The 21,860-nt window shown below is 49.1% G+C and overlaps 1 protein-coding gene across 4 annotated transcripts; it reads right to left on the bottom strand.

Annotated features, from left to right (window-relative positions):
* Positions 1–86: 86 nt before the first annotated feature.
* LOC127585398 (transcription factor AP-4-like) lies at positions 87–20,741 on the bottom strand. Of its 4 annotated transcripts, none has more exons than XM_052042819.1 (7): positions 20,517–20,741; positions 12,807–12,972; positions 11,416–11,514; positions 8,496–8,642; positions 6,342–6,485; positions 4,565–4,729; positions 87–3,495 (listed from the first exon to the last, which is right to left on the bottom strand). In XM_052042819.1, exons 1-7 carry the CDS (start codon positions 20,591–20,593, stop codon positions 3,205–3,207), a joined length of 1,089 nt encoding a protein of 362 aa, XP_051898779.1. In that variant the 5' UTR covers positions 20,594–20,741; the 3' UTR covers positions 87–3,204. The 4 variants fall into 4 exon arrangements, with proteins under 4 accessions (XP_051898779.1, XP_051898781.1, XP_051898778.1 ...); XM_052042821.1 differs by lacking the exon at positions 20,517–20,741 and adding an exon at positions 19,864–20,109; XM_052042818.1 differs by lacking the exon at positions 20,517–20,741 and adding an exon at positions 13,106–13,350.
* Between the last annotated feature and the right edge of the window lie 1,119 nt (positions 20,742–21,860).

The following is a 21,860-nucleotide window of genomic DNA, read 5'->3' on the forward strand; positions in this document are numbered from 1 at the left end:
GTTCAACATTCCTCACATGATCTGGTAGCACTTTTAACCCCAGTTACCCCAGAATTTTTGTCTTTCTGCATTCTTGTTATGATTGTGCAGAATTAATTGATTTCCATCATTGCCACCACCCATAAAGTGAATTAATGGCCTGTGACTTAAGGTACACAGTACAATCTGCATTCACAGGTCATCATCATTACTAATAAAGGACATTGGTTGTCATTACAACTCCCATCCTGTTGTAATGGCTATCAATCAACCACTGGTATCCCACGTGCATTTTCATGGGCATGAAATGAAAACGAAATGCTGGAAATTGGAAAATTCTGATTTTCTGTTGTCTCGTTTCACAGATGCTGCTGAGTGTTTCCAGCATTATTTCAAATCTCCAGCATCTAGTTTGTTCTTGACCATGGCCTGTTTCTGTAGCCAGGCTCTGCAGGAGGCAGTGCAAATCTGGCAACAGGTTAGTCCATCAGTGCCCACTCAGCCTCCCAGTGGTGTTGAGGCCAAAGCTTAAACAATTCCAGCTGGTTTAATTTGACTTTACCAATTTCAAATGTAAAATTTCTTTAAAGACTAATAAATAATTTGACCACCTAACCTGTACAGAGAAAATAAAACCATTGGGCCTCATTAAAATAAAAATGATTTCTGTGATGTTAGATCTGGGAGGTTCTAAATGGTCTTTCATAACCTTTTGAGTTCTTTCAGCCTTGGTACTTGCCTGTACAAGCTGGCCACAGCTGATGTCCATTGCACCAAATGTTGAGACAAAGCCCAAAACTTCCCCACCAGCAAAAAAAAAGGGGCAGGGTGTGGAAATGGGGTCACAAGATCTCTGCTTACTACTATGTCCCTGCTAGGCAGCAACTGCTTTAAAGCAACTCATCTGGTTCCTTTACCAGATGGGCATCAAATCCAAAAGTAACTGGCTAAAGGAACAGAAGAATTCTGCTGTGGCATTTAGTTAGATGATAGTTTCACAAGACACACTCTTTCCTTATCCTTTTTTTTGTTTTGCTTAGTACTCCTAAAAGAACTGACAACTTTCTCTCCTGAAGTCACAAGCTGCTGTGGAATAAGGTGATCAGTCCCAGTTCACTTGGAATATGTCTTCTGAGGATAAAACTAGGGTGGTAACGCTCCCAAGCCCAATTGTACCCTGTCTGGTGGCCAGAGGCATTTGCTGGAGTGGAAAGCTTTAGCTGGCCTTTTTGCCTGCAGCCCTCCTGAAACTCCAGCATTGCTGCTTTGACTTCAATAGCCTGGACTGAAGATCAAGAAGTTTTCCCAGTCAGTACAATTCCAGGGGAGCTCCTGTGGAGCATAAAAGTCAGAGTGGATCGGTTTCTGTGCGATATGTTCTATGAAACATTAACCAACATGGTACATTACCACTCTTTAAAAATACACAAGCCATCAGTTTACAGCTCTGATTAAATTTCATAAAAAAGGCATACAATGCACAAAGCATTTAAGCACAGATGGTCCAAAAGGTAAACTGCAGTTTGAAGTGCGAAACATTTAGGAAAATAAACAACCTTTAGAAACTCGTAAGTGCCCTAAAAACATATTTTATACAACGTCCCCCCCACCCTAACAATGCACAGAAAGGTGCAGCACTGATAGGACCAGGTTTCAGTAATCTTCCCCAGTCTGAGATTGTTCTGCCACAGAATACAAGGATAATTTCATTCTGTAGTTCTAAGATGCCAAAAAACAGCATCCAAAGATTCTTTGAAGTCATCTCAAACATTTAAAAAATTGTACATGTAAAAAGGTGTCACGCATTGCAAGACCTTTCATCACACCCTGTAGTGACTGCACTATGCATTCTATACATCATGTAGCAGTCATCCTAAGAATTTGCTTGAAAAAACATAAGTCTACATGAAAACAGGGTCTGTCCAATCTCAGTTAACAGTCTGCAATCTTTTACTAGCTATAACCCATCGCTGTCTGTAAGGAGTTTGTATGTTCTCCCGTGTCTGCGTGGGTTTCCTCCCACATTCCAAAGACATACGGGTAGGTTAATATGGGTTTAAAATGGGCGGCATGGACTCATTGGGCCAGAAGGGCCTGTAACCAACGCTGTAAATAAAATTTAAATTTAAAAAAAAATTTATAACAGCTTAATCTCCCTCTGACTGTCACTTTTCAATCCAGTTGCAGAGCATCCTCGAAGGTACAGAGTCATTTCTACTGGAAAAGCACCAAATTTTTGCTAAGAACACTATGTTTAGTTGGAATTCATGGATTGGAAATAATAATCATTGAAGTATTCCCACAGTTTAAACTAGTCCATTAGCGTTAGAACCACCTCCTGATGATGATGTAGTGGCAATGGGAAATAACCCCCAGAAACAAGTTCAGTAAAGTCATTGCCTAGTGTGCTGCCAAGTCACAATAAACACATGGGAAGCAATTTCAGTTGCTGTAAGTGCCCATTTTACTGTTAGTGATCAGCAGTGTACCTAATTGCCATTTAGTAACTCTTCAGGATATTAGACAAAGACAGCAGCCCAGTTTGTGACCCACACCACACCTATGTCATCCATGCACACATATTCGAGAACTGCTGGCACCAAATAAAACAATACTGTAGGGAGGTACTTCTAATGCAAGAGGAGCAATAAAAAGTTACCAGCTTATCGATGCACAATCAAAACAAACACACTGGCATTCACAAGCAGTTCTTATAAACCGTTTGTGCAGTAAGTCATTGTCAGGCTTATTTGCTCACAATTGCCACTTAATGAAGATTTTGATCTGTGGGGTGTACTCAGATTGTTTTGGCATTTCATGTCAACACATTCCAAAAGCTGGGCCATTAAAATGGTGACTCACAGATTAAGTGTTGAGGAATCACGCTAGTTGCTAAAGAAAATCAGATTACCCTGGATTCCTGGGAAGTTCTAAAATCAGTGACGTGGACTTTGATAATGGGTGCACTGTCAGGCAATGAGATGTTTCTCGTGTGCAACAGGCCAGAGATGTTTCATTAGAAACTACATCAAACCTGAATCAACCCTTTGCGTTTCAGTCAGAGAAGCTGTGACCACAGTACCTTCGAGACTGCTCTTGCTCTGGAAGGAGAGGATTAGTTTGGGACAAATGGCGTTCAAAAAGTCCTTTAATCTCAAACTTCCTGGATTGACCCCAAAGTCCTCCATTCCCTCAGTGCACATCGACACAGCTCTGCAGTCTTATTTAGATGCTAGTGCCCGGCACCAGCACAGAGGGAACTGGGTCCACCTCCACCTTGGGCCTCCTCAATGCTGCCAGCATCTCTCTCTGACCAGCATCTTGGCTTTCAGTCTCAACGTCACCAAAGGAGCTCTTGATTATCAGCGGAGAGGTTGTCACTAGCTCGTGCCACTCCCTGTCGTCTTTGAGGCTCTCCTGCATCCCGTCTAAATTCAGGAAAGCCGTGGTCTGTTTCTCCACTCCCACGGGTTCCTCTTTGATACCTTGCTCTGTGGCTTCGATATGCTGAATGGCCTTAAGAGTAAAAAAAATTATAAAGTGACTAGATAACAACAAAAACAACCACTATTTATCTGACTCCTCCCATTCCTAATATGTGGTCTATCACCATCAATTCTCTAACAAGGGGATTAGCAACAACTAAAGGACCATCTGAGTAATTAAAACTAATAATCCGACACCCTTCAGACTTCAGTGGCGCTAGACTGGCTGATTTTCCAGATTACTGAATGTTACTCCTAATAATATCCCAACACACGTTATTTTACACACGTTACACAGTAGTACAATAACACCTTGCACACCAGACCCCGGTTCCAGCCACACACCCACCCCTGACCACACAGTGGAGCCCCGCTCACACTCCAGACTAACAAGTGAACCAGATGCCAGACGGCAAGGATTTCCTGACAATCCGATAACGGATGATTGGAGTTTTACTGTAAAAGTGATGCCTGTATACTGATGCATCATCCACATAAACACAACCCCCGGTCTCTTGTCAGATCACTGATGGTGATTACAGCCACTGTAGGGGTTGACTCAACCCAACACCTGTAATATTTTTCTCCCCAAAGACAACCTGGCCCAACACTGACACAGAGCTGCCAAACTTGGTGTCTTGCTGACTTCTGTCCTAACTTTAAGGGACAAAATGAATCCCCCCATCTCCTGTACCAAGAGTGCCCCAAGACACCCCACCATGTGATAGTACCCTCTGATCTGTGGTGTAGCTCTGTGACTCTTGTGGGAGCAACAGCAACCGCCCCCCCCCCCAACCCTAACCTGTGAGATAGCAACCTCTGTACATGCATGGTGACCTCCCCTGATCTGTAATAGTGACCTCCGACATTTGTACACACTTGACAGTGACCCCACTTGACCTGTATGAGACTCCTGACCTGTGTATGTGTGACAGTAACCCCCTAAGCACGTGCATGCAGATGAACCTCTGACCTCTCCCCCCACACCCCTGACCCTCTGATCTCCTTATCAGTGACATTATGACCCCATCCCCCAAACGTGGCAAAGACCCTCCCACCAACCTTATACTGACCCATGACCCTGTCAAACCCCACAATACCTGTACAATGGTGTCTAAGTTCTGTTTGGATGTGGACACGGAGCTGATGACGGAGCTGGGTGCCATGGTAACGACGTTGACCTGTAGCACACTTGGTGGTAAAGGAGCTGGCACTATGACTGTTGGGTGGTGAGTGGGTGCTGGGGGACTGTGTGCCACGGGCAGCTAAACAGGGAAGAAGACAAATAACATTACAAGAAACATCACCGGCCAGAAAAACACATTCAGCTGTGCAGCAAGGGCAAGGATGGGGTGGGAGGGGAGCACAGCAGAGAGGCTGAGAGACAGGCACGGTGTGAGACAGAAAAACACAGGCAGAGAGGGAGTCAGGTTGAAAACATGCAGAAGGGAATGACAGGTAGTGACAGAGGGAGAGACAGACGGCAACATGAAGGAGCTGTATAGAGAGAAACAAAGAGTCAGTGGTACAACACAGAAACAGGCCCTTCGGCCCAACATGTCCATGCCGACCTTTTTGCCCACAGACACTAATCCCATTTGCCCATGTTATCCTTCCATACCATGCCTATTTAAATGTCTGCCTAAACCCTTCTTAAACATAGTAACTGTGTCCGATCCCAACACAGTCCAGATATCAACCACTCCCTGTGTAAAAGAACTTACCCCTTAGATCCCCTTGAAATCTCCCTCTCACCTTAAACCCGTGACCTCTTGTTTTTCATTCCGCTACCACGGGAAAAGGATCTTGACGATCAACCTTATCTATGCCCCTCATAATCTTCTGTCAGGTCAGCCCTCAGTTTCCTTCGCTCCAGGGTAAACGAGACCAACATCTCCAATCCCCCCGTAACTGAAGTCCAAATCCAGGCAAAATCCTGGTGAATCTCTTCTACCCACCCGTCCCCCAACACCACACACCCCTCCCCCCCACACACCCCCCACCACCACCTTCCAGGGAAGAGAATGAATCAGAGTGTGGCAGAGATGCAGAGTATAGGCAGGAGAGCAAAGAGAGGGAGAGATGGAGGCTGAGAATGAGACAGAGAGAGAGACACAGAGAGAGAAACAGAGAGAGAGAGACAGAGAGAGAGAGACACACACACACAGAGGGAGAAAGACAGAGAGAGAGGGAGACACAGAGAGAGATGGACAGAGAGAGAGAGAGAAAAAGATGCCCCGTCTACATTGCTGGGACGTCGACTGAAGAGCTACAATATTAGGAGACAGTGACTGATACTCCCTGTGAGTGGTGCTGAGGGCAGTGTAACTGGAGGCTATGACAGCCTCTACACACACTGGCTGGAAGGGAATCCTGTGCATGCACAGTGGGAGAGGAGGGCAGAAATGTCTGGTAGAGGAAAGATAAAGGCAGGAAGACAGAGGTAAAGGAAATTCCCAGCTGACACCCCCACACCCTGTGGACTTTCTCTTCACCACAACACCCACAACTCTATAGATTGGGACAACGCTGTCTTGAGTCATGTGATGGGAATGTTGGAGCAGATCTTACAACACACCTCCTGACTGGAGAGGTGGCATGAAGCACACACACACCATCCTGCTCACACTCTCGCACACCTGCCTGCCCACATTCTCGCTCTCACACTCCACATTGAGCCACCGTTCTGTAATGGGACACTGCCAGCACCACCTCAGAAATGGAGCAAAGAGATTTGAATAAGATTAAAGTGAGCTGGGAAGGGGGAGACCAGAGGTGTCCCCGTCCCCAAGAAGGACCAGGGCCGTGGGACTGAAGAGGTGGTCCCTGCAAGCCCTTGGTTGAACACACAGCACCCCACCTTAGCTGGGACCGTACCTGTGCAGTGCCGATGGTTCTCTGCTGTTCCTCCACTAGCTGCCTCCGCCGTTCCAGCACCTTGTCATGCTCCTGCTGCAGCTGGGCTTGGTGAAGGATCTCCTTCAGCTTCCCCGGCTGCAGCTGGGACTCCAGGGTCTTCACCTGCAGGAAGACAGGTCGGTTTGTTCCTCTGTGCCTGTACCAACCCTTCCAAACAGGTCACCAATGAGTCTCCCTCCCGCCCCCGCCTTCACTCCAGAGCCCTGCAGCTTTTTCCCTCAATGACTCAAGAGACGGGGCAGGCGCAGACTTTCCGGACACCAATCTCCCCATCAGTTGCGAGCACAAGGAGCAGTGATCGGCAACGCCCTGTCCCTGCCAGCTTTTGGCTCATGAGGGACTGGGTGGCTTGTTTCCCTGGACTGAGAGGCAGGCACGGTAGTGTAGTGGTTAGCACAACGCTATTACAGCACCAGCGACCCGGGTTCAATTCCAGCCGCTGTCTGTAAAGAGTTTGTACGTTCTCCCCATGTCTGCGTGGGTTTCCTCCGGGTGCTCTGGTTTCCTCCCACATTCCAAAGAAGTACAGGTTAGGAAGTTGTGGGCATGCTATGTTGGCGACGGAAGCGTGGCGACACTTGCGGGCTGCCCCCAGAACATTCTCAGTCACGCAAAAAGATGCATTTCACTGTGTGTTTTGATGTATATGCTACTAATAAATAAATATCTATACCTATCTAACACACAGCAGAACAAAGAACTAAAACTCTTCCTAGTTTCTCGCTTTGGCACGCTTGCTTTCATCAGTCAGGGTACTGAGTACAGGGGTTGGGACGTCATGTTGCAACTGTACAAGTCGTTGATGAGACCACACTGTGCGCAGTTCTGGTCGCCCAGCTATAGGAAGGACGTCATTAAGCTGGAAAAGGTGCAGAAAAGATTCACAAGGATGTTCCTGGGACTGGAGGGCTTGAGTTATAAGGAGAGGCTGGATAGGCTGGGGCTTTTTCACTGGAGTGTAGGTGGCTGAGGGGTGACCTTACGGAGGTATATAAAATCACGAGGGACGTAGATTTGGTGGATGGCCACAGTCTTTTTCCCAGGGCAGGGGAGTCTAAAAGCAGAGGACGTAGATTTAAGGTGAGAGGGGGAAAGATTTAAAATGGGCCCCGAGGGGAAACTTTCTCACGCAGAGGGTGGTGGGTATGTGGAACGAGCTGCCAGAGGAAGAGGTAGAGGAAGGTAAAATTGCAATGTTTAGAAGACATTTAGACAGGTATATGGATAGGAGAGGTTTAGAGTGATGTGGGCCAAGATGGGACTAGCTTGGATAGACATCTAGGTTGGCATGGACAAGTTGGGCTGAAGGGCCTGTTTCCGTGCTGTATAACTCTTCCCCACTATTCTGCTGTAACAATTTACAGCCCCTATGGAGCCATCTTTTCTTTCCAGACCACCTGTCATTGCCTCCCACTCTCTTCCCATCCCCACCTTGCTGCTCTTTGACTGTCTGCTTTTAACCAGCTCAGCATTTGCTTAAAAGCAGTTCAGCTCAAACTCCACCAGTCTGAAAAATTAACTCCGCTTAAGCACATCGGAACCAGTTCGTCTGCATGCCCACAGGGAGGGGTAGAAGCATGATAAAGGTGGTGCTACTGGCCACATTGATGCATTGCAGAGTTGCCCACAGTGCCTTAATTGTTGTGGAAGTGGGAGAGAGTGTTCGTGCATCCGAGTGTGTAGAGAGGTTTGAGTGCCTGTGTACAAGTGTGTTAGAGGGGGCGGTGCACGTGTGTGCTAGTGGTTGGTTATGTGTGCACGTTGGAGGGCGCGTGTGCCTGTGCGCGCTGCAGTGTGACGCACCGTGCACAGGTCCTGGGTCCACTCCAACCCTGGGAAAGGAGAGTTGTGGAGGGCAAGAGTTTTGCATCATTCAGCAGCTCAGGAACCCTGCAGCAGTACCGTGGCTGACGAGACTCCCTCCCACCACGCTGAACCTCCCCCACCCCACCCCCCCCCCCCCCCCCCCCCCCAACTTTGCCCAGAGCTGAACAAGAGGTGGGGTCGAGGGGACAGGGCACCCGATGAAGACACAGTGCCTTCTGTAGCTGGGGATCCACCACCCCTACAGACCCCTCCCCTCCCCCCAGTGGACACAGACAACATTCTGACCTTCTCCTCCAAGGTGAGCCGCAGCAGTCGCTCCTTCTCCAGGTGCTGCCGGAGCTCGGCCAGCTCCTCATCCGCAGAGTCTGGAGAACCGATACCCTCGTCGGATTCATCTCCTCGCTTCCGCTTTGGGGAGGAGCCAGAGTATTCCTGGGGAAGAGAGAGGAAAAGCACACGTCTTACGTTCACTTATTAATTCTGGTATCAAAGGCACTAGTTGATTCCACACTGAATGCCAGGGATCCAAGCACTGGGACTGCAGCTCTTCAGGGCTTTGGAAGGAACTGGGAGGTAACGTTTCCATGGAAATTCCAAACGTGCACCCACTGGATCATGGAACAGCACACTGGCACAGCTGGTAGAGTCGCTGCCCCCACAGTGCCGGAGACCTGGGTTCAATCCTCGGGTGCTGTTAGTGTGGAGTTTGCACGTTCTCCCTGTGACTGCGTGGGTTTCCCCCGGGTGCTCCAATTTCCTCCCACAAGAGGATCAGGTTGGTAGGTTAATTGCCCCCAGTGTGTGGGTGAGGGATAGAGTCTGGGGAAAATTGATGGGAATGTGGGGAGAATAAAATTGGGATTAATGTAGGATTGGTGTAAAGGGATGGCTGGTCAGTGCAGACTTGCTGCCTCTGTTTTGTGCTGTATCCCTTTGTGACTCTAATTGTTAAGGCACACAAGGGGCCCATTGAACCTCTGCTGGCTCCTAATGGAGCAATTCCTTCATTCTCAATCCACTGCTTTCTCCGCATATTCCCTGTTGAGAAAGCTGATTGATTCAGCCGCCAACCCCACGGCAGGCAGCTAGCCGGAGACCATAAGTCTCTGCGTAAATGTTTTCCCGAAATCCCCTTGCCAAAAAATTTAACTTGCTGCCCCTTGTTCCTGATCCACTGCTGATGGCAGCAGCTTCTCTGCACCCACCCTCTCTACACCCATCCCAAACTCCTTCAGCACCATCAGATCTCCCCTCTGCTCCACCTGGAGCTCAACTACCTGGGAAGAATCAGGCCAGGACACCATTCCAACACACCAAGTTTGGACTCCTCTAACCTACCTGGCATCTTTAAGACTCAGGCAACACAGTGACACAGCCTCTACCTCCCAGGTTTGATCCTGACCTTGGATGCTGCCAGTGAGGAGTTTGCAGGTTCTCCCTATGACTGTGTGGGTTTCCTCCGGGTGCTCTGGTTTCCCAAAGACGTACGGGTTGTTGAGTTAATTGGCCGCTGTAAATTGCCCCTAGTGTGTAGTGAGGGGGAGAATCTGAGGGGAGTTGGTGGGAATGTGGAGAGAATAAAATGGGAGGTTCGATCTAGTTGGGTAGTTGATGGTCACCACCGAAGAACCTGTGTCTGTATCTCTGAGCAGCCTCTCCCACTACTGTGACCGGCTGGCTCCTGACCCTACAGGGAGAGGCTGCTCAGGGTTGGGAGGAGCAGGGATGGGGGAAGATCCCAGCAGTGGGGTGTGGAGGATGTGGTTATGGGCACGAGGGAAGTGACCAACGTCAAGGAAGAGCATGGACCGAACCATGTCTGTCAGCCCACTGGCCATCCTGGAGCTTATAGTGCGAGTGAGTCATCTCACACCCCGTCTGTTACCTGGGCTCTCCTCTCTGTGCATTAATGCTATTCACCTCAACCAATCCCGATAAAAGTGAGTTCCCCATTATATCGCAATAGGAAGCTATTCAGCCCATTGAGTCCATGCCAACACTTACAACAATCCTATTCCCCCCCCAACCACTCCCTCTCACATGTCCCTCAACTCCCCTGATCCTCTCACTCTCCACCTTACACCAGGGGTAATTTACAGCAGACAATTACCCTACCCATCTTTGGGATGTGAGGGGAAACCGGAGCACTCAGCGAAAACACTCGTATTCACAGGGAGAACATGCAAATTCCACAGGGACGGCACCCGAGGTCAGGATCGAACCTGGGTCGCTGGAGCTGTGAGGAAGCAGCTCCACCCACAGCACCACTGTGCTGCCTCGAACCAACCTCTGCAGGAAGACATTTCTCCTGCACACCCCATTGGGCTCATCTCCTCCTCATGTCCTCCTCCTGCATCTGTAGGACAAGTATAATTCTGCACTTGGATGTGAGAATGTATCCGAGTTAGTCAAGTGTGACACTGAGAATTCCTCTGTTCTCAGCTTCCACACTGGGTCATTCCACACATGGTCTGTTCCTGCTCGTCACATGCTGGAGAAGTTCCTGATTCCTACTGGGGCATCAATTGCCTCACCTTGTGCCGACACGGTTTTGAGGTGACCATGGCCTGTATAAGACTACTGAATGGACCTCTTACACAAAGAATTCTTGATCTTCCAATCTACCTCATTGTGGCCCTTGCACCTTATTGTCTACCTGCACTGCACTTTCTCTGCAACTGTAACACCATGTTCTGCATTGTTTTTTTTCCCTTTTTTGACACCTTGATCTACCTACACATGGAATGATCTGTCTGGATGACACACAAACAAGAGCTTTTCACTGTATCTCGGTATGTGTGACAATAACAAACCAATGTTCCAATTACCCACGTCGGAGGTCAAGGCCAGGAGCCATTGATGGCTCTTTCACACGGTATTTGTGAGCTCCTGGGAGTTTGACTTCCAGCTTCCTCAGGGTTGGAACTGCCTTGCTGGGGATTGAGTGTGTGGACCCAGAGAGGGTGGCATGACTCCAGGTGCTGGTGGGAACACGGTGAGGTCCTGACAAGTGTTTGTTCCTGTCAATTTGCTACAGTCAAAGAATGTGGACAGGGAAGTGATATTGGATTAACTGGTCACTACTCCAAGGGATTGTAAATCTCTCAGTACGAATAATGTGACGCGATTTCCGTCAACGTGGAAAGCAGAGACGGGTGCGGATACACGGGACTCCAGTCTCGGTGCCAACCTGCCATCTGCTCACCTGCACCAGCCGCTTTAGGTGTGCGTTCTGCTGCATCAGACGGGTCTTGTCTTCCTCAAGGGCAAAGATGTACTCCGCCGTTTGTTGTAGGATCGCCGCCTGCCAGCAGAGAGGTAGACAATCATTTCACTTCTAAGACATCAGACATATTCCTTCCTCTGCAACACTGCATTTATATAGAACCTCCGAGGTGCTTCGTAGGAGAGGCAGCAGGTTAAATTTGACACTGAGCCGTGTGGGGAGCTACGAAATGTGACCCAATAAGCCGGTCAAGTTTTAACGAGGGCTCGTGAGGAGACATGGAGATCCAGGGAGGCAATGATGGATCCCAGGGTCCTGACAGCCAAAGCTTTGGCTGTCAACAGTGGGCTAATGAAAGCAAAGCACCACAGTGCCTGGAGAAAAAGTACAAGGTGTAAAACACCATGAGGGGCACAGACAGGGTGAATGTATGTGGCCTTTTTCCCCCAGAGTTGGGGAATCAAGAACTAGAGGGCAACGGTTTAAGGTGAGAGGGGAAAGATTTAATAGGAACTCAAGGGGCAATTTTTTTTTGACACAGAGGGTGGTATGTATGTGGAATAAGCTCCACCAGAGAAAGTGGTCGAGGCAGGTACTATAATAACATTTAAAAGACAGTTGAACAGGTACATGGATAGGAAGGGTTTAGTAGGTTATGGGCCAAATACAGGCAAATGCGACTCGCTTGGATGAGCATCTGGGTCAGCATGGACCAGTTGGGCAGAAGGGCCTGTTTCTGTGCTGTATGACTCCGTGACCACATACCAAACACTGCCTCCCAACTCCTCCACAGGACAAGGAACGGCAGTCGTTATCCTGTACTCTCCCCATGGACGACAGGTTAGGAATGGACTCAATGCAGCCAACAATTAGTACACAACAATGAAGGAGACTCACTGTTGTCCACAGGTCTGCGGAACCTCTGTGCGTGCGCTGAATCGAATCGATCGTGACAGCATTGTGCTGTAACTGTACTTGTTGCCACACTGGGAAGCTGATGGCAGGAAAGAACAGAAACCTAACTCCCCCCACCACACCACCTTCACAAGGAGCCCACCAGTCCATGAAGTCCACACTGCCGATAGGGCCAAGGTCAGAGATCAGAGGTCAGACCTGGGACCTCACTGCTCTCCCAGCTCAGCACACTTACCAGGGCACCGGGAGAAGGAGAAGGAGATGTGAATAAAGTCCCAAGCCCGGGAGAAGGGGGAATAAAAATCTCCATCTGCTTGAAACACGTCCTAGAAAAGCGATCAAGTCTTTGAAAGGAAGTCCTCCAGCTGGGGACAGGAAAGCCTTTTGTTCGGCAGCCGACGGACGGACCCACAGCACAATGAGTGGAAGGAAGGAAGGAACGGGCTGCCACTGACCTTGCTCAGCTTCTCTCCGTCCGTGTGAGGCAGCAGCACCTTCAGGGACTGGAAGCCGGCGTTGATGCTCTGCATGCGCCGCCGCTCGTTGCTGTTGGCGATCTCCCGGCGGATGCGCCGGTCGTGATCCCGCTGGCTCTCCGGTGTCAGCGGGACGTTCGAGAGGCTGAATTGGAGACAAAAAGGCGGTGACTCAGTGTGAAAGGGTGGCCGGGGAGCAGACAGAACTGCCCCACTTCTCCTTCCCACCACGCCCCCGCTCACAGAACCCGGCGCCACGAGGGAGAGGAGCTACGGACCTTTTGTCCTGAGAATCCCAAACACCGCAGATGCTGGAATACCAAGTAACGCTTTTACAGTGCCAGCGACCTGGGTTCGATTCCGGCCACTGTCTGTAAGGAGTTTGTACGTTCTCCCCGTGTCTGCGTGGGTTTCCTCCGGGTGCTCCGGTTTCCTCCCACATTCCAAAGACGTACAGGTTAGGAAGTTGTGGGCATGCTATGTTGGCACCAGAAGTGTGGCGACACTTGCGGGCTGCCCCCAGAACACTCTACGCAAAAAGATGTATTTCACTGTGTGTTTCGATGTACACGTGACTAATAAAGATATCTTAAAAACAGAAAATGCTGGAAAATTCAGTAGGTCAGGCAGCAACCGTGGCAGAGAAACAGAGTTAACATTTCAAGTCCAACAAAGTTCTGTCAAAAGTTCTTGAACCAGAAATGTTAACTGTCTTTCTCTTTCCACAGATGCTGCCTGACCTGCTGAGTATATCCAACATCTTCGGTTTATATTTCAGACCCTCGTTCCTTTGGTGGGGGGGGGGGGTCGTCTGTGTATCACATAACCCCCAAGGTATACATGAATATTCTGGTATGTTTTCGATGGTTGGTGGAATAATGAGCCCATGGGGACAGAACCTTTTGAGTTCAATACAGTTATCACAATGCTGGACCAGATATTTACCTGTGACTCTTTGATTTAAGAACACAAAACATTTAAGCAGGAGTGTAGGGGTGAGATGGTGGGGTGGGGGCAGGGATGGCACGGGAGGGGAGAATTACTGAGAGTGAGTGGGGGGGGGGGGGGGGGAGAGAAGACGCAGAAGAGGTTCAGAGAGGCAATTCTGGTCTTGAGGGTTTAGAGCTACGAACAAATACTTTAAACCCCAGATGGTTCAGGTAACTGAACCTAATATCCTAACAGGTTTTCCCTAACACTGGCACTCTCAGTTTAGATTTCTAGCCTGTGGTTTGAGATGGTTTCATGTAACTGAGTGTAACTTATCACTCAGTAACACCGGGTGGCTGTGATTAGAACCAGTTTCTCTGACCTTTGCTTAGAGCTCATTCTTTCTGCCCGGGATCAGTTCAGCTGCTCTCCTCTGTGCCCTGCCTGGTGTTGGGGTTGTGGACACAAATGGTCCACTGGATTCCAGTGGTCCACTGGATTCCAAGCTGCTTTGATCAGCAATGCACGAAGTTTGAACATAAACCTCTAAGCAAACACACAATGGGAATATTTTACCTTTTGGCCTCAGTAACCGGCCTTCCTTCACAAGCACCCACGACAACGATTGTTGGAACAGGAAGGATTTAACCCACTCCCAACCCATCCTCATCTGCCCCACCCCCTCCAGTTACCCTGCAGCCCTGAAAAACTGAGGCATCTTCCGCAGTGCTGCTGAGATCACATTAATCACATCAAATGCTTGTACTTCTGAATGCACGACCACAAGGTCTTTAATTGGAGTGTTGGATAATGAACGTTGTGCAGAGCAGCTAGCATGGACATGTTGGGCCAAATGGCCTGTTACTGAGGGGCACTTTGCATGGGTTCTGCAGGGAGCTTTGTGTTCCGAACACTGGGTGACCCACTGGTGTCTAAGTGGGCCACAGCAATCTACAGTATTATATATGAAGCAGGTTACCCTGCTACAGCTCATTGTCTAACTCTGATCTTTTTACGATGCTTCTCTATAGAACTCTGGTTAGGCCGCATTTAGAGTATTGCATACAATTCCAGTCATCTCACTATAGGAAGGATGTCGAGGCTTTAGAGAGGGTGCAGAGGAGGTTTACTAGGATGCTGCCTGGATTAGAGGGCATGTACTATCAGGAGACGCTGGACATACTTGGGCTCTTTTCTCTGGAGCGGCAGACGCTGAAGGGTGATCTGTTGGAGGCGTATAAAGTTATGAGGGGCATAGATAGGGTGGACAAGCAATATCTTTTTCCCATTATTGAGCGATCCAATACCAGAGGGCATGCATTTAAGATGGTGGGGGCAGGGTGGGGGGGGGGGGTTCAGAACAGACGTGAGGGGTACATTTCTTACTGAGAGAGTGGTGGATCCCTGGAATGCGTTGCCTGATAGGGTGGTGGAAACAAATTCATTGGGGGCTTTTAAGAGGGGCTTGGATGGGCACATGAATGAGAGGAAAATAGAGGGATATGGGCATTCTGTAGGTAGGAGGGATTAGCTATGTCAGCACAACATCGTGGGCCGAAGGGCCTGTTCTGTGCTGTACTGTTGTATGTTCTGTGGTGCCCTGGTGGAGATGTTTGAAATACCCACTCACAACATGTCCTCGATTCAGTTACCACCTCTTAGTCTTGCTGGACACTTGGTGCCAAAAGAAACGGTATCTGGATTTGTTTATAAGTGAATTCTGGATACGGTCACCCACTTAGGTTGGCTCCATATCAGAATTCATCCGGAGGCTGCCCAAAATTTGGAAAACCAGCCACGGTCTCCAGCAGTGAACAGAACATCTGCCCCAGGGGAATGACTATAAGCAAACCAGCAGCTGTTGACAGGTCCGGGCCAGCCAGTGCCTGCTGTAGAACATCGACCAGAACTGGAGGTCCCAAAGTCCAAAGATCTGCCTCACAAATCCTTTCTCTCTGTGGTCATCGAGCACAATCAGATTTGGCCACAAGTCCGGAACTGTCACAGTTGTCCTGATGTGAACAAAATTAAAGTCTGCCTCTGCTTATTCCCCAGCTGAGTGTTTAAGTCATTTTTGTTCCCTCTCAAATCTTCTTTCAACAGAAAGGAATACAGCTCTGTAGCTAATAGAGCTGCTGCCTCCCAGTTCCAGAGACCAGGGTTCAATCCTGACCTCCAGTGCTGTCCGTGCAGTTTGTATATTCTCCCTGTGACCGTGTGGGTTTCCTTCGGGAGCTCCGGTTTCCTCCCACATCCTAACTATGTGAAGATTGGGGGGTTAATTGGCTGTAAACTGCCCCCAGTGTTTAGGTGAGGGGTAGAACCTGGGGGTGGTGGGGGGGGGGGGGGGTTGCAGGGCAGTGGTGATGGGAATGTGGGGAGAATAAAATGGGATTGGCGTAAGCAGGTGGTTGGTTGGTGTGGGCTGAGGGGCCAGTTTCACTGCTCACGATGACTTCAGGAACAAACCCCTCTCAGAGACACAGCTTGCCCTTTTCAACCTCAAACATTGAATCCAAAGTGAGGAATTAACCCTGCTAGCCCATCACAGCCCCCAGTGAGATCACGGCTGATGTCCCTCACCACTCCATTCACCACCAACGTTGCAAACAAACCTCAAAAACAATCACTAAAGCTCCTTCTGACGCAGTGGTACGGTAGTGTAGCGGTTAGCGTAACACTTTACAGCGCCAGCGACCTGGGTTCAATTCCGGCCACTGCCTGTAAGGAGTTTGTACGTTCTCCCCGTGACTGCGTGGGTTTCCTCCGGGTGCTCCGGTTTCCTCCCACATTCCAAAGACGTGTGGGTTGGGAAGCTGTGGGCATGCTACGTTGGTGCCGGAAGCGTGGCGACACTTGCGGGCTTCCCCCAGAACACTCTACGCAAAAGATGCATTTCACTGTGTGTTTCGATGTACATGTGACTAATAAAGATCTTATCTTATCCGCAGCTTTTTGAGGAAGAAAATTCCAAATTGCTAACTGCTCTGCTCCTTGACATTACCCCACAATATCTGCTTTAAGGTTGCTTCACCTCCTACTTGACAGACCCATCAGGGGAAGTCCATTCCCTGCAGTCACCCTGGCATTGGGATTAAGCAGCTGCCACAGATCAGCCCTCGGCCTTCCAAACTCAAAGGATATAGGAATGTGATTAGCTCACCCTCGCAGGTGGATGTGTGATGCAGCTGTGCCAATATAGTAGGTGTCAAACACTAACCACAGCCCTCCAGCCATGGTCTGAACATTAGGTGCTGTCTAAAGGTGCAGCCACTTCCACATCACGTGGATCCACTCCCCGGTTACTTAGGACAAAGGAAAGGTCATAACAACAGATCTCAGTGCCCCGTGACTGGTGGAGAAAATAATGGGAAGTATCAGCAGGGGTTCTTGCTCTGTCACTAACCTGAATCAGGGTACAACGTGATATCCTCCTAAGCCAAATACTCCGCTGACATTGCCTCGGTTAACGCAAGGACAAAGCCACTTACTGCGTGTGTGTGTGTGTGTGTGTGTGTGTGTGTGTGTGTGTGTGTGTGTGTGTGTGTGTGTGTGTGTGTGTGTGTGTGTGTGGAGTCTACACGTTCTCCCTCAGACTGCCCCCTCCGGGTGCTCCAGTTTCCTCCCACATACCAAAGACATGCAGGTGATTAACTGGTCGCTGTAAATTGCCCCTGATGTAGGAGGGTGACAGGAGAATTGGGGGAACGGGGGGGGGCGGTGGGGGGAGGCGAAGGATGCATGAGTGAAAATAAGATACAGGAGAGTAAGTGGGGGAATGGGACAAAGGGGAATGGTCTAAGAGCCGACATAGATCAATGGGCTGAATGGCCTGCCACTCCATCATAAGGGAATATAAATGTATAACAGAGCTGCCACACCAACAATAATTAAAATGTGGCAGCTGCAGCTTTCTAGTTGTTCACAGTCCAACTGCAGCAACTGTCACTTTAAACTGGAATGCAGCCAGGCTTGTAGGACTGATCAATGGGATCTGGAATACAATGCACGGATGCCGTGAAATCTTAGCCGAGGCCCTCCCTGGGTTACAAACACCCGACATACGGACACCCGTGCATACAGACGAGCTCCAATAAATATCATTAAATTCAAATCAGAATCAGTCTTGGAATAAAGCTATTTACATGTAACCACCCCACAGTAATCAGACACCATTGTCACTGAAGAACACACTGCAGGAGGCCAGTGCAGAGAACTGCTTTAGAAATTAATAAGCCATTGCTTCTATTGACATTGGTGCATTGATACTCTATTAAACAACATCCACTGATACCTCGGTACAAGTGACAATAATAAACCAATAAAACAGTACAGCACAGAACAGGTCCTTCGGCCCCTTCTACCTGCAGAAATCCCATAACCCTCCATTTTCCTCTCATTCATGTGCCCATCCAAGCCCCTCTTAAAAGCCCCCAATGAATTTTCCTCCACCATCCTATCAGGCAATGCATTCCAGACATCCACCACTCTCTCAGTAAAATACATGCACCTGATGTCTGTTCTGATCCTACCCCCTCTCACCTTAAATGCATGCCCTCTGGTATTGGATCGCTCAATAATGGGAAAAAGATATTGCTTGTCCACCCTATCTATGCCCCTCATCATTTTATACACTTCCAACAGATCTCCCCTCAGCCTTCGCCGCTCCAGAGAAAAGAGCCCAAGTTTGTCCAGCCTCTCCCGATAGCACATGCCCTCGAATCCAGGCAGCATCCTAGTAAACCTCCTCTGCACCCTAAAGCCTCAACATCCTTCCTGTAGTGAGGTAACCAGAAGCCCACTGAATACTGCAAGCCCACTGAAACCAGCCGTTGAGCGTGGAACATCCTGATTGTGTCCCATTGTAACCAGGCAGGGAAGACAAAAAATAAACGTCCATGTGAATCGGCCCTCAACAACACCATTCATTACAATACTGTGGAGGTGCAGTTACCGTATCGAGTAACTTTGTATATTTTTGACTTGTGGACAAAATGCAACCCGTTCGTAACGTGGGTGTAGCCTGCGGTAACTTTCAAACGTGAAAGGGGAAAAACAAACTGTTGGGCTGTGAGGAATGAGCCGGAATGTGGAACTAACTGGCGAGCTAAAGAACCGACACATGCAAAACGGGCCGAACGGCCTCCTCCCACGCGTAGATGATTTTATGTTGCATTTTGTGCAAGCGACATTTTTTTTAAGAAAGCGACAACGGCGTTGCTTTGTTTTAGAGGAATCTGCCCGAGGTGCAATCGACAGTCAAACAGACAGAGGAAGAGGGCGGGCGTGTCAAGTATGTGCCTGACACACGCACATTACGTTACATTAGTAAACAGATGTATCCGAGCACAGTTCACGCCCCCCTGCACTGCCGCCCATGACAACCAGACTATGGCTTCAGCAGCCAATAGGATTCACCAGCAGTCTCGTCAATTTCAGCCCCATTCATAAAATGCACAATCCTCCGACCTTCCCAAAACTTTTTCAATGAACTCCCCTGAGCCTGTTGGAAATATGATCGCATTCAATGAAATCCAGGTGATAAGGTTTTTAAAACCCAAAACCTTGTGATTTACCGATATTGACGATCCTGCCAAAACCTAACGAAATATCACAATCAATGCATTAAAATCTCAAGTCCTGCGGGAATTTACATCTTAAAATACTTAATGGGCATGTTTACAAAATAAAGTGTTGGAATTAATTCTGGTTGTCCTTCAGATTATTAGTATTCAATTTTAGGGCTAAATTTAAAAGAGCTCGGCTGCATTTATAGCGCCTGATCAATCAAAAACTAAGACGCGATTGGAGGAAGTTTATTTAGTGACTGAGCGTTAAATTGCTGCGCAATGGTTGTGCCCGCACTGGGGCCGTTTTCCCTCCGCGCCTCACTGCGCGGCCACTCGGAAACACTGGCACGGGGATTTGGATTGGTTCGGGGCGGGACCAGAAATCATTTATCTCAATAAATTAATCCACCATGCACTCCGCACAGACCCGGGATCCCCAACAAAACACCAACAGCCCCCAGGCATGGTCAGACACACGAGAAATGCCACGACGAGCCCGCAACCGGTTTCAGTCACGATGAAAAATGCCTACTCACGGGTTTATACGCAGCTCCCACTATCAGAGGAACAACAACACATTTTCCAAGCGGGGGCCTGCTCCCACAACACAACGGGGGGGGGGGGGGGTGAAAAAAAGACATTGGAATTTATTTGCAAAAAAAAAGTGGGAGAGATGCAACTTTTGCTTGCTTTGGATTCAAAACTAAATTGCAGAAGTGGGAGGGAATCCAGCAATACAAAACAAATAAGGCACAGAGGGGCGGCCATGATCTGGCAGTCAAGAGAAGGAAAATAATAGATTAAAAATATTACAGCCGAGGCGCCCGGACACGTGTGCGCCTCTCGGAAGGCCGATACATTATTAAAGGTTCGGAAGTTTTGGAAATAAGAGGATCGAGAGATTCCAGAATGGAGCATTTGGTGATTCCCCACGTGGTCAGCTCCTCATCCCTCCCATTGATGCAAGGATTCCGCCTGGCGGTTTGTCCCAATTTCCAGACGAGTTTGGGATTGCCTCCGGGTCTTTCTCTCAGGTGTGAGGAGCGGTGTCTGGGATGGGGTGATTTTTAATGCCCTCCCTCGGTCCTTCCAGCCTGCCCCTCCACGTGTGGATCCCGTTTAAATGCCCCTCCGAGCCTCCTCCATTGATACATTGTTTCTGAAATAAACAAACATCATGGATACACACCTACACAAGCCTCCAATCACTTCCTTCTCTGCTCTGCGGAATTCTTGCAGTGTCTTTTGGCCCGCGTAATAAGCCATCGATCCTTTGATTTCATCCACTTTTGCAAAACAAAGCTGGTGTTGGCAGACTTGAGTGTTTTTTTTAGGAAGATCGGGGGGTTTGGAGTTGTAGTAAAAACATTCAGCAATGGCGGGAAACAGCTGGGACCTCGTGGTCAGCTGGAGCCGCAGAACCACTTTCTGCTTCCGCACGGTTCCTCTCGGTGGCAGCCGGCGGGTCCTAGAGCCCGTCGCTCACCCCTTGCGCAACTCCGCTGAGATTATGTTGACATTGCAGGGTCTGCACTGTAATAATCAATGCTGGGACAGATCTTTGTCCTGAGATCCAACCAATGCATCAGCGTTAGGACATTTTGCAGCCCTGTCAATCCAGATCGAATGAGAATCATCACTTATTTTCTGGAGGGTTAATATAGTGACCTATTTTAAGTTTATGCCCTTCCTGTTTGTAATCACCATTCGCTGTTTCCTGAGGTTGGCAACAAATTAGGAATCCGGACAAAGCCGTGTTTGTGTTGCAGAAGCCGCTGCTTGCGACCAAAATAAGCGGCCCTTCCAACAGCAGCGTCTCTGCGGAGACAAAAGGGGCGAGACAGCCGAGCAGAAGGCTAAACCCTACCATCTGTTGACGCCGAGGGCCGGGCCAGCAGTCGCAGACTCCGGGCGCTTTCCTCAGTGAAGCAGCCATCGCCGCCCGGGTTAATACACAGACTGGCATGGGCAGAGTTGGTCCAAAGCAGAAGCTCCCAGATTCTTGTGTTCTGCAACACTCCCGCTCTAAATATAATCTCTGAATACGGCCCAATCCTTTATTATAATTCAAACTTCATCCAGGACCCCGCCCCCCAGTTCGGAAACCTACGTGTAAATTTACAACGTACTAGGCGCTAAAGCCCGGTTTATATTTATTTCCAGAAAGTCCTTGACCACCGGCTTTCTGACACAGAGTTCAGTTTCCAGCGAAACAAAGGGCTGCAGATGCCGAAATCCAGCTGTAAAACACGATGATGCTGGAGGAACTCAGCAGGCCAGGCAGCATCCATTGGAGAAAAGCAGGCGGTCAACTCTTCGGGTCAGGACCCTTCTTCAAGACTGAAGATAGGAAAAGGGGAAGCCCACTATATAGGAGGGAAAAGCAGAGCAGTGATAGGTGGACAAAAGAGGGGAGGCGGGGTGGGCACAGGGTGGTGATAGGTAGATGCAGGTAAGAGGCAGTGATGGGCAGGTGTGAGGGAGGAGGGGAGAGCAGATCCACCAGGGGATGGGTCAAAGGTAAGGAGGTGGG

Source organism: Pristis pectinata, chromosome 33, assembly GCF_009764475.1.
Source record: "Pristis pectinata isolate sPriPec2 chromosome 33, sPriPec2.1.pri, whole genome shotgun sequence".
Lineage (NCBI taxonomy): Eukaryota > Metazoa > Chordata > Chondrichthyes > Rhinopristiformes > Pristidae > Pristis > Pristis pectinata.

Excerpts from the sequence above, each read along its gene's own strand:
- LOC127585398 (XM_052042818.1), bottom strand. The coding sequence starts at position 13,269 with ATGTGGGAGGAAACCGGAGCACCCGGAGGAAACCCACGCAGACACGGG. Across the intron at positions 12,973-13,105 it reads TGGGATTCTCAGGACAAAAG|CCTCTCGAACGTCCCGCTGA; the intron begins GTCCGTAGCTCC and ends TCTCCAATTCAG. Across the intron at positions 4,730-6,341 it reads GAACCATCGGCACTGCACAG|CTGCCCGTGGCACACAGTCC; the intron begins GTACGGTCCCAG and ends TTCCCTGTTTAG.